The sequence below is a fragment of the Festucalex cinctus genome, chromosome 14 (genome assembly GCF_051991245.1).
Source record: "Festucalex cinctus isolate MCC-2025b chromosome 14, RoL_Fcin_1.0, whole genome shotgun sequence".
In the NCBI taxonomy this organism is placed as follows: domain Eukaryota; kingdom Metazoa; phylum Chordata; class Actinopteri; order Syngnathiformes; family Syngnathidae; genus Festucalex; species Festucalex cinctus.
In genome coordinates this window covers 12082723-12095850 of record NC_135424.1, presented here as the reverse complement: position 1 = coordinate 12095850, position 13128 = coordinate 12082723, and the positions used below count along the sequence as shown (strand labels likewise).

At 37.8% G+C, this 13128-nt stretch overlaps 2 protein-coding genes across 3 annotated transcripts in view; one reads left to right on the top strand and one right to left on the bottom strand.

Moving 5' to 3' along the window:
• Positions 1-3831: 3831 nt before the first annotated feature.
• cyp1b1 (cytochrome P450, family 1, subfamily B, polypeptide 1) lies at positions 3832-12197 on the top strand. 2 transcript variants are annotated; one of them, XM_077494655.1, is made up of 3 exons: positions 3832-3953; positions 6984-7979; positions 11137-12197. In XM_077494655.1, the coding sequence occupies exons 1-3, from the start codon at positions 3850-3852 to the stop codon at positions 11738-11740; spliced, it is 1704 nt and encodes a 567-aa protein (XP_077350781.1). In that variant the 5' UTR covers positions 3832-3849; the 3' UTR covers positions 11741-12197. The 2 variants fall into 2 exon arrangements, with proteins under 2 accessions (XP_077350781.1, XP_077350782.1); XM_077494656.1 differs by lacking the exon at positions 3832-3953 and adding an exon at positions 6716-6772.
• rmdn2 (regulator of microtubule dynamics 2) overlaps positions 4230-13128 on the bottom strand; it is a 36946-nt gene continuing 28047 nt past the window's right edge. The window contains exon 12 of the mRNA XM_077494660.1: positions 4230-5271. The gene's annotated coding sequence lies outside the window, so the exon portion shown is untranslated. The remainder of the gene's footprint in view (positions 5272-13128) is intronic.

The following is a 13128-nucleotide window of genomic DNA, read 5'->3' as shown; positions in this document are numbered from 1 at the left end:
GGGAGTGAGTGTAGGTTGTCGGACAGCCATTCAGGCGTGATGAGGTGCCCGCAGTCGTACCAAAGTGTTTTACCCGAAAGCTTACCCTGTCGAATGCTCGCCGAGACAGATGGCGCTTTGCTTGTGGTGGTGGTCCGAGGTCCACACTGCAGCAAGTCATTAAGATGACATGCACACACAAAAACAGAACACAAAAATGTTTGATTATTATGGAAGACTTTGTCCTGCATTTAATGAATCTTTATATATTAAAATTTGATGTTTAAAATAATACTGTGATTCGCAAAATGTTGCTTGTGAAATAATTGCATCCAAATTGTCTTAATTATTAAAATAAGTAAATAAATAAATAAAATGAATAAAATGAATAAAGAGTAACTAACAGAAATCTGGCTGCATTTTTTAGCCATTGATACAGCAATTTCATGCATTCATAAAATTGAGTTTAAATTAAAAAGATGTGGGGGGGGGGGGAGTGTGATATTGATTTGTGTTGGTCATTTTTTCTGCCACTAGATGGCATAATTGCATTTTTTAAGATAATAGTGACAGTTCAGTGAATTTTTCTTTTCATAAGAGCAAACTAATCTTTAACATGAAGTAATTTGTGAAATTCTACACATTTTTTACAACTTGACCCCAGTCTCTACAAATATATGCATTATTAATAAATGCATTACTGCTAAATTTGACTGGATATGTTTGCTGCGTTGTGAGTGGAATTGTTACTTTCCAAGTAAGGGGCAGTCATTAATCGTGCGTTAAAAAAATTGTGGCATTAAAGGAATTTTAAATTAACTCAAAATTAATGCACTAATTTTGACACCTCTAGTATTGACTCATCTTGTTTATTTTTCCAATAGTAATCATATCTGGTCACAACTAGTGTTGTTCCGATACCGTTTTTTGGCCCCCGATACCGATACCGATACCCAGCTTTGCAGTATCGGCCGATACCGATACCTAAGGTTTTTTTCCTCAACATGAAAAAGCTGTCCTGCCATTGGTTCAGAGCATTCAAGGGCCAATAGGATATCTTAGATCGACATGAAGTGAGCATGTCACATATCAGTGAATGTTGTGCACGAGCAAGACCAAAGATGCTGCATCCAAAATCCTATATTAGCGTTGGAATTAATGGTATCGGCATGTTACTTGTGAGTAGTCACCGATACCTATACCACTGTTTTTATGCAGTATCGGCACCTCTGCCGATACCAGTATCGGTGTCGGAACAACACTAGTCACAACAAATAGTCATCTGACGATAGATCAAAAAAAAAAAAAAAATGTGGCTTTCAACTTTGTCATGCAATCTTACAATCTATTTGTTTTACAACATTCTATATACTGTAATTGTAAATATGCTTCCATCTGTCAAAAGTAGAGCGTTGTCACAATAACCTATTCGCGTGAGGCGTAGCACCATTTGGTGACGTTGTCATTGTTGACACACGGATGATGAAGTACATGTGCGTGACTACTTCACATGTTTCCCGAACCCTTCCAGTTGGAGGCCCCCGTACTTCCCTCACAGGTTCACAGCATAGATGTGTAAAGTGAGATAAGCTGAGCAAGTGCTCTGAGGTCATGTGTATACTTTCCACTTGAAGGGCCGACATAAATCAAAGTAATGGATGCATGGACTTATTCACGGTGCTTCCTGTGAAAACATACTTCCGGACAGCGAAAAAGACGTGCAGCCCAGTCAGGCTAGAAACACGTTACAGTGTAACTGTACCTTTGCTGCAGGTGCAAATCATCACCTGGACACGCCTTCCTGCCACCTCCTACCTGACCTCCATTCTCACTCACACGCGATGAGCAATTGAACTGTCAGTCACGCTGCAAAAAGGAAGCACTGTTGAGACTGTGGAGCTTTTTTTGGAGGTGACCTCACAGCACCAAGCTTCTCATTGTCATGTCATTTTAAGTTGACAGTAAGTTGCAAAATGTGTTTTATAAAGGTGCTAATTGTATGTGCAAAATAATGAAAGTATCAAATTAATTATATACAAAATATTAACTTTTTATTGCTATAATGGGCTAAATAAGTGAAGTACTGTATCCCTTTAAATAAAGCTATAAGGGAGATAGATATATGTCACAACACTTACTGTAATATGCTTCACGCCATCAAAAGCTCATGACAAAACACAAGCAGAGTAGAACAGACTTGAATTACAGCAGACCTGCAAAATGACAATAGACTATAAAGTTTCTTCCTAGAACACCACATTGAGGAAGGTTCAAAAATAGACAAAGTAAAAAAAATAAATAAATAATGTGTGCATCCTTCCATTCCATCTAACAAAGACTTACTGCCTGGAACTCAAAACTAAATTTAAGGTGGAAAATAAGAGGATTGTTATGGACTTAAAAGGCTTTAGAGCAGGGGTGTCAAACATAAGGTCCGCGGGCCAGATCAGGCCCACAAAGGGGTTTAATCCGGCCCGCGAGATGATATTGTAAAGTTAAAAAAAAAAATGAAAAAATTGACTAATTAATCAGCCAGCCACAATCATAATATATAAAATTTGTAATTCCACAAGCAGTCCTCAGATGAGCGGGGGAATGTATGAGGGAATCATCCTGGATGTCATTATTTTACACACAACTTATTAAAGTTATGGTTTGTTTCATTATTATTATTATTTTAAATCATAGACCGACATAATTTATGAAATACGACACAAATTCAATTACTGTTAACACAAACGGATATGACAAGGATTAGCGTTCTTAGAACATCATTAACTGCGCCACGCAATGCATTCTGGGAACAATATATATGCAAAAGAGGTTTGATTTGATCTGGGCTGGTCCACGAAAATCTGCGTATAAATGACGGTAATCGTTTTTAAGTTATATACCGTTATTTTACCGATGTGGCCCACTTGGTAATGTATTTTCCTCCATGCGGTCCCTGAGCTATTATGAGTTTGACACCCCTGCTTTAGAGTGTGTGGTATTTTAACTAAGCCCTTGTTTAAAAAAAAAGAAAAAAAAAAAAAAGTTCATCACATGACCGTGGGACGTTCAGGATCACTAATTCCCTCACTGACAATACACACTCGTGCATTTTATCTCGCATGTGTGTGTGTGTTTGAACCAACCAAGTCCACTAAATTGCCAAGCGTAAAATGCTTGGGAGCAGAATAGGCACCAGGATTGATGAGCCAGACAAAAGTGACAGGAAGCAGGTGAAACTGACAGTGTCAACAAGAGAGCACACTTTAAAGCCAGCAGGAAATAACAGGTGCAGCATGGTGACAAAAACCCAACTGGAAGATCGGGTTAAATACTGTTAAATAAATAATGAATAGGGTTTATCTGGATGTGTATGTGCGTGCGTGAGTGAGAGAGAGAGATTGTGTACGTTAAGCTCTGACTCTGATTTGATCTTGTCTGAACATGTTGACAAGTTCCTAGAAGGCGCTTTATGACCTCAACCTCAGTTCTTTTCAACTTTATTTCTTAAGTCACATGTATTTACAGAGCACTTTAAAAGGAAGTACTATACTTGGAGTAAAAAAAAATATAGACATAGAAAAACAACAGTTAAAGCAATACTTTAATAACAAAAACAGGAAACAATAATAGTCAACACATACCAGTGGCGTCTACCATCTTATTCAGTGTCACTCAAATGGTCCTTGTTCTCACAACTAAAACATCTTGTGACATTTAAACGATAATATTTAATTATAATTTACAATAATCAAACTAGAGAGAACATGCATCACTATAGTTTGTAAATAAAACATCATTAGAAAGAAAAAGGGTCACAATGCGTGGCTTGGTTTATGAACATGGTTCTCTATAAGTAAAGGAGGCTGGGTTCAGTCCATGTTGGCTTGTCTCCACCCTCCTGGACCAATTTGGAACTACAAATGCACCATCGCACTCAACTTGTCTGCCACTCATCAAGGGACAAAAAAGCTGGACACCGGGTGAGTGCACTTTACCTTCAAATATGTCTTTTATTATTTATTGATTTATTTATTTTAATAATAATAATAATAATAATAATAATAATAATAATAATTATTATTATTATTATTAAAATAAATCAATTATTATAAACTAATCAATAATAATAATAATAATAATAATAATAATAATAATTATTATTATTATTATTATTATTATTATTATTATTATTATTATTATTATTAGTATTAGTATTATTATTATATTTTCTGTTGATTTATTCCCATTGAAAAAAATGCCTTGCATTTCCTGGTTAATTGGGACACATACAACAAAAACACATACATTAAAAATATATATATATATTTAAAATGAGTTGAAGTTCATTTCCAAACAAATGTCTTATATTTAAAAATATTCGAAAGTTAGTGTGCCAAACAGATTACCGCAGTTTTTAAAGGGTTAAGTAAAATGAAATACAAGGGATATTATGGACACTTGGCGTGATTGAATTTAAAATATAATGCAGACAGATTTGCTGTATTAACTGAAATTCATTATTGCAGATAAATATTAATATTTAAAAAAAAAAATAATTGCCATGCATTGCATGCAATTTTAAGGAAATTGACATTTTTTTAAGTACTAGTGTTACAATAATAATAATAATAATAATAATAATAATAATAATAATAATGATAATAACTATGGGTTTTAATGGGTTAGCACATCTTCCTCACAGTTCCAAGTTCGAATCTTAGCTTGGGCTTTCCTGTGTGTATTCATATATATATTCATATTCATATTTATTCATTTTTGTCATTGTGCAAATAAAATGGTTATAAACAACAACGAGATATCGTTATGAGCAACAAAATACTAATACTAATACTAATAATTCCCCATACTTGCTTGTACTCCAGCTTCCTCTCACTTTCCGAAAAATATATTCACTTTTGTAGACTCATAATTGTCCCTAGATGTAAATGTGAGCGCATGTGTGTTGGTTGCATGTGATAAGCTGGTGACCAATTCCGGGTTTAGTCAGCAAAATAAGCTCCACGTTGACCTGCATGTGACCTGAGGGAGGAAACGCGCTATAGAAAATGGACGGCTGATGGGGTTCACTGGCCGTCGGTGTGATCTCAGCTGCTGTCCGCGGTGCTGAAGCGGATCCCCGAATCCCCACTCGGCCAACAGACGTGACCAGGAGGCCGAGAAAACAGCAGCAGTTCACGTCAACACAAATGTTAGTCTGCAACAGATTCCCATCCGAGCATCAAGTCGACTGACTCGCGTTACGAAGCTGCGTCACATTACAGGCAGCATGACTGCATCCTGCAACAAAGAAGACAGAAATGACAAATTGTATTGTGCACTCATTGGTAATTAGCTATTAATGCTTGACATTGTGGGATCGTCTCCTCCTGTTGGCTTGATTGGAAATCACACCGGAAACTTGCTTTTAATGGCGGTCGTCATCCGAATCGGCGTTCTATGCTCCTTTTATGCATCATGTTGAAAGCAAGAAAATAACAAATGGAAGAAATCCGAGCATCATCATAAATGGGATGATGAAAATGAACAAAATCATTTAAAAAGGATAGAAAATAAAATGAAAACAATCGTTTATTTAGGATTTCCCCACAGGTAAACAAAGTATAGACACGTGTGTCATTATGCTAAGTTGCTAACTATAATGTTTTGTTAATTGTATGTAATTAATTGTATTGATAATTGTAATTGCATTGTGGTACAAAACGCCAGTGCATAATGGAAGCTGCATACACGCATGATTATCAGATGTATAGTGCAAGTTCAACAATGAAAATACACACACACACACACACAAAATGTTTCTTAAATTAATTCATAAATGTAAATCAAAAGCATGCACTTTTCAATACAGCTATATTTTCTATTAAATTTGTGCAAGTGGGTCTAGTTTGCACGTTTGCAATTCTGTAATAAAGAAATATAGTGCATGTAAATGTTTTTTTTTTGCCTTATTTGCGGTTTTAATTTAGTTCTATATTAAGCATATAAGCACCATTAGCTACATGAGATAATTGCACGAGTTGAGTTTGATACATCAAAATAATGAATCATGAAACATGACTTTTTCATGTCCAAAATGTTAATGAGAAGAAGTTGAGACTATAGAAAATGTCACTTCTTTTCCATATTCTGTTAATTTGTGGAACATCTTAATTATAAAACTAAATTACCTGAGTATTTGTATTTTTTAACAAATGATTAAAAACTAAATTCCTGGAAAAATATATATATAGCACAAAGTCATGCTCTTGAATCATTTTAATTATCATGATAGCATCTTGACTGCTCACCCATTTATTTTGCGTTGATTATTATTTTGTTATTTTCAATTTTTTTTTTTTTTTTTTTTTGATAATCACAATTTTCATTTCTTTCTGGCCCCTTTCATTTCCCTTTTAAAGAATGAAATACACATTTTGAATTGGATTTATATATTTATTCTGTTATAAAAAAAAAAAAAAGAAATAATTGAGTTTAAAATGTTTTGCTAATATAGCCTATAAATATTATGTGGCCTATATTAAAAAAAAAACAAAAAAACAAAAAAAAACATTAAATAATAACAATAATAATAATGTATAATCTATGTTAAAAATGTCTTTTGCATCTTTGCCTTTGCACATGACGCCATGCACTTACCTGCATAGTGCAGGGAGGGTGGGGTGCCACCTTGTGTAACGACACCTTAAAAAAAAGAAAAAAAAGAAAAAAGTCTGCCCACTATCAAAGCGGAGCAAAGACGCTGCGGGCTGCGATGTTGGGACTTTTGCAAAACTGCAAGGTGCGAGCAGACAGCGCAACATGCTGCGCACTTTATAATTTGACCGCACGCATGGATAAATTATTACAATTTACAGTTAGAAAAGAGAAAATTCAGTTTTGGATAGTTTTTTTTTCATAGTCATATATAGCCTAAATTGACTTTCAATTGCTGTATTTGAATACTGCGGCTCATAAGGCAAGTTTCAAATTGATGCTGTTCCCCCCTGCAGGATGGCTCTGAGGGTGGATGAGAGCGGCGGAGCGTTTCTGACGAGCCTGTTAGTGACTTGTGTCACCCTCTTGCTGTCCTTCCAAGTGTGTCGCTGGTTCCAGCGGCGATCGCTTTTGCGCGTGCCGGGCCCGATCGCCTGGCCGATCATCGGCAACGCGGCGCAGATGGGCAAAGCGCCGCACCTGTATTTCATGCGCTTGGCTGAGAAATACGGCGACGTCTTCCAGATTCAACTGGGCTGCCGGGTCGTGGTGGTGCTGAACGGGGACTCCATCAAGCAGGCGTTGATCAAACAGGGCTCGGAGTTTGCCGGCAGACCCGATTTCACCTCGTTCCGGTACGTCTCCAACGGCAACGGGCTCGCCTTCACCACCACGTCGGACTGGTGGAAGGTGCACCGCAGGGTGGCCCATTCCACCGTCAGGATGTTTTCCACGGGCAACCAGGTGACCAAAAAGACATTTGAGCGGCACATCGTCTGTGAATTTAAAGAGCTCCTGCAGCTCTTCGTGCGCAAGACCCAGCAGCGAAAGTTCTTCGTGCCGGCGGAGGACCTGGTGGTGTCCACGGCCAACATCATGAGCGCGGTGTGCTTCGGCAAGAGGTACCCGTACGAGGACGAGGAGTTCCGCCAGGTGGTGGGCAGGAACAGCCAGTTCACGGAGACGGTGGGCGCAGGGAGCATCGTGGACGTCATGCCCTGGCTGCAGTACTTCCCCAACCCCATCAAAACTTTGTTTGACAACTTCAAGACGCTCAACCGGGAGTTCAGCGAGTTTATTCTGGAAAAAGTGACAGCTCACAGGAAAACGTTCCAGTCGAGCACCGTCAGGGACATGACCGATGCTTTGATTGTGGCCTTGGACAAAATCGGTGAGAAAAGTGGCCAACCATCGGTCAAGGACTTTGTGCCAGCCACTGTTGCAGATATATTTGGAGCAAGTCAAGACACCTTGTCCACAATGCTGCAGTGGATCATTCTCATCCTTGTCAAGTAAGCCACTTTCCTTTCTGTAGGATTCTCATTTAACTCATTCACTGCCTTTGACAAGTATACTTGTCAATTGTATTTTTTACAGCGGAGATAAATGGGGGCTAATCTGACTATGCTCCACTCTAAATATCAAACTTGGAAACAACTTAACTGATACCCAACCACCGGTAGATGACATCATTGCCCCATTTTATAGGAAATAAACACAGTTTCAGAGTCCATGGGAGAAATGGCTGTATTTTGGCAAACCTACATTTTTCTACTGTCAATTCTAAAAAAACGGGACGGGACAAAATGTAGGCAGTCTATTCTGTTATTTGATCGATTCGGTTTATATATAATTATTGAACCTAATATCACATTGGTATTAAAAATTTTGAAATTTTCTGAAATGGCTGGCAGTGAATGAGTTTTAAATAACACAAGTAGCATAGGCTATATGAACATTATTGAAATTGCTACTATACCCAAGAATTTTGGAATTTCCACTATCTTGAGGAACTACTCTGACATAAAGAAATGAGCAATGTATTCTATGGACACCATTCACTTTTTCTAAGCATTGTTTCCCCTCAAAATAACTACACAAAAAAAATGAAAATACAACAACGAAACAATAGACTGAAAGAGACTTAACGACATGAACTGATGTTGTGAAGTTCTCCGCCACCGAGCGCTTGAAGCTGACCTGTAATTCAAAAGTTAGCTCGCAAGTTAAAGCACAAAATTGTCCAACAACGGCTTGTATCTCAAAAATATGGTCAAAGTACTGCTACTGCGTTTAACAGCTGATCACAGAAACAATTCAAATTTGCCCACCCACACACAAGGCTGTGATAAACAGAGTAGACCTCATTCGAATACGTGCGCTTGCATGCAATGCTGTGACATATCTTCATCTTCATATTTGTGCAAAAGCTCATCTGTGAGCTTCTGATTGTGTCGTGCGGGGAAAAAAAATAAGTCACTCCACCTGAATGAGCGAAACAATTTTGATATTCATGATTGGGTGGATAAGCGGCGAGCGATGGCGCCGATATGAAATACAATAAAAACGGGACAGATAAAATCGCAAATGTACGACGGCATATTTGGTAGTGATGCATCGATATGTTTTTTCAAGGCCAATACTGATTCCAATTATTAGTAGTCAAGAACAATATTTCAAGCCAATATTCATTTGCAGTAAAAGAGAAAATATTAGCTTCAAATTTTAAAAATGTACTTTTTCTTTTCATTTTAAACATATAAAGAATTGACAGCATTGTTTAAAAATGCTTAAAAACAACGTCAGGGAGCTTCCCAGGTCAAATAATCTCAGGTGCGATTTGAACCCCGCCCCCTCCCCGCTCTTTGTCACCTGCACTAACCACTGACCCATATGTGACTTGTTGGAATCTTTGAAATGTGTAAAAGTATTCAACTACGTCTTGCTGAATGCCGAGTGTATTTTGCCATTGAAAATATGGAATGATACATTCCATACATGCTGTCAAACGATTACTTAAAAAAAAAAAACTAATTAATCACACAATTTTCCATAATTATTGTGAATAATCACATTTTTCTACATTTGCTTCTACTTTTTTCTTCAAGTAAACTCTTTGAGTTCATGTAAAATCATCAAATAGAAAGCATATTTAGAATCAAAGACTGTCTTTGAAGAGAATATTTCGCCTGTAAAACCGAATTGTTAAAACGATCAAAATGGACTCAAACAAACAATTCTCAGAACTTCTCTCTTACAGGTTTAGTTCTGCTCACGAGCACCACAATCCAGCAGCATTGGTTAGCGAGGCCCCATGGAGGTAACTTGAGCAGGGAATTTACACCAAAGGTGTACAAATAATATGTTATTTGAATTTGGCTCTGCAAGTACTCAAATTACTTTAGACTTCGCCAACAAGCATAAAGCAAATAAATCAGAAAGTAATACTACCTTATAGTCCATGCATCTTCCCACGAGTGATTCCTCCAAGTTTGGCTGCACAGAGTACATTTTTTAATGACGCTTTAATGAATTTAAATAAATTAAAATCGCCAGTGTTAACGCTTCAATTTCAACAGCCGTAAACACCAATAATAATAATAATAATAATAATAATAATAATAGTGGTAAATGCCATTGAATATAATGGATGTTAAATAAGTGGACAATGATTATTATATGAAACTGAACTTGGACTCAAATCTGGGATATGAACCCTGGTCTCCCAACACGTCATTTGCTCTAACCACCGTGCTATAGATGACTTAAAAAAATAAAAATAAAATAAAATAAAATAAATAAATCATTAAAATAAATAAATAAATAAATAATGTAATTGTATTGAATATTGTGGAATAATACTGAAAGCTGTCATTGAATATGAATGCGGATTTTGTGCAGAAATGCATTTTATGATATATTTAGTATATATGCATATCATTGGTCACTGGACAACCCACTCTACCAACTGAGTCACCGCGACAGTAACACCTGGGAATGATGATGAGCAAAATTTGAGGGAATGTCATGCTGACTTGAAATGAACGGGGTAATGTTTGTATATGTCCAAAAAACTAAGGACAAAGTATGTGGAATGAGAAAAATAAGGAAGTTGAAATGTGTCAAAGTGAGCATAAGTGAAATAAAGAATCAGAACTAGACTAAGTGCAATTTCTGGAGAAATTGCGTGGGAATGCTGAATACTAATAGCTCGATGTACAATCCTTATGAAGTAAATTGAGAGATAAATTATGAAAGTATGAACTCCTGGTTACTAGACAATGCACTTTACCAACTGTGCCACTGAGCACCTGGGCATGATGATAAGTTATATGTTTGGAAGTGGGCGTGGAAAGTGATATTTAGAAGAATTTCAATGTCTGTCTCATTGAAAATGAATGGTGAAAAGTTGATATTAAACATTAAATTGTGTAAATACTGTAACTAATGTGGAATCAGACGATATATATACCCCGGAAGGCGTGAATTTTTGAAGCTAGTTGAAATTTGAACAGTATAAATTGAAAGTATTACGTGGGAGTTGTTAGGCGGGGAAATGCTTCAGCATTCCCACAATAACCTAAGAAGAAGCCAACTATGATGACATCAGCATTTGAATGTTTTTCTAACTCTGTCGTTTCTCCATGGTGGATTCCTTATGAACAAAAGGTACCCTGAGATGCATGTGCGTCTCCAAGAAGAAGTGGACAAGGTGGTGGACCGAAGTCGCCTCCCCACCATCGAGGACCAGCCTCAGCTGCCTTACGTCATGGCCTTCATCTACGAAGTGATGCGCTTCACCAGCTTCGTGCCCCTGACTATCCCTCACTACACCACCACAGACACTTCCATCAACGGTTACACCATACCAAAGAACACGGTCGTTTTTGTAAACCAGTGGTCGTCCAATCACGATCCCGCCGTCTGGTCAGAGCCGGAGAAATTCGACCCCCAGCGTTTCCTGCACCCCAGTGGCCATCTGGACAAAGACATGTGCAACTCTGTGCTCATCTTCTCAGTGGGGAAGCGGCGCTGCATTGGAGAAGAGCTGTCCAAGATTCAGATCTTCCTCTTCACAGCTCTTCTGGCTCACCAGTGCCACATAACCACAGACCCGGCCAGGCCGCCGGACCTCGGCTATACTTACGGTCTGACTCTCAAACCAAACCCTTACGTAATAGCCGTATCTCTACGGGATGACATGAGGCTGCTCGAAGAGATGGCCGGCCAGGTTTTCCACGACGACGACAACGCAGATCCCTCGGACTCTTAAAAAAGGATAAAGACAAATGAGGTCAGAAAAATGAGGAGGCAAATAAATGAATATATTTATGAGATGAAATGTCAAGTTCGGCAAAAAACATCGAATGAATTGATGTATTATACAGCCAGTCAGAATCAGATGACACTGGACATGTACTCACAGTTTGTGGGATCTTGCTGTTGGGATTCAAACATCTAACTGTAGGTCTTCATTTAATACAGCATTCCTGCTTAATAGTGACTTTGTGAACAACCAGGAAAATAAGCTGACGCAGCAGCTTAGCTAGGCATGACCTGTTATTTAGGAAGAAAGCTGATGTAATACCAAATAATGTAAATAATAAATTGTGAAAACTACTGTAGGCTTACATGCAAGCGCTACTTTGGGAGCTGTTGCACACTTAATAGACCTACATTAGGTCATGATGGTATTTCTTTAAATTATCCAGTAAAAGAAAAATAACGAACATGAGTGTTTGTTTGTTTTTTTCAATTGCTCCAGTGCTTCTACGACAGCTATGATGTGGATTTCAAGCCAAATTGACAGCAGTAATGCACAATTTTGTTTACTGAGAAAAGATTACACAAAAATGAGTATACATACTCACATTTTCAGCATGTATGATATATTTTCTGTGGAACAACACTGAAGTATCCCCAGACCATGACATTCCTACCAGCATGACTGGAGGCAAGACACTTATCTTTGTCCTCCTCACCTGGTTGCATCCACATACACTTGGTACCATCTGAAGCAAATAAGTTCATTTTGGTCTCATCAGACCACAGCAGGACATGATTGCAGTTAGGGCTGGGCGATATGGCCCAAAATTCACATCACGGTATATAAACTGCATTCCTTCACGGTAACAGTATATATCACGGTATAGAATTTTTTTTTTTTAATTATTATTTCTTTTTTAATAAATTATTCGCTTACTGGTTTACATAGTCCTTTATAGAAGCTAAATTGATTATTAAAAAAAAAGAAATAATACATTTACTTTGGATCTTTTTATCATATTGAGTCCTCGTTGAAAAAGTTTGCACAACTGAGGTCTGCTGTTTGGTCGGAGGGCAAACGTTTGTCTTCGTTCCCGTATTTGAGGACTGACCGGTCGATGACCACATTCGCTGACACTCATAATCGGTAATGCTTTTTTTCTAAGACGATAAAACAAATTGCTAGCAAGCACGGTCACACGGTACATCTTGCAAATTATATGTTTATGCTTTCTGTCAGACTTCAAATTTCGGATTTGAAGTCAGACAGCGATTCGGACATTTCCAAATAACTGACGGAGCACTGACATTTTAAACCAATTCCTCCGGCTCCGTGGATTCGGTGCTTGACGCTATTGTTACGCTGAGTGGGAACCGTGCGCAAGACCGAGACAC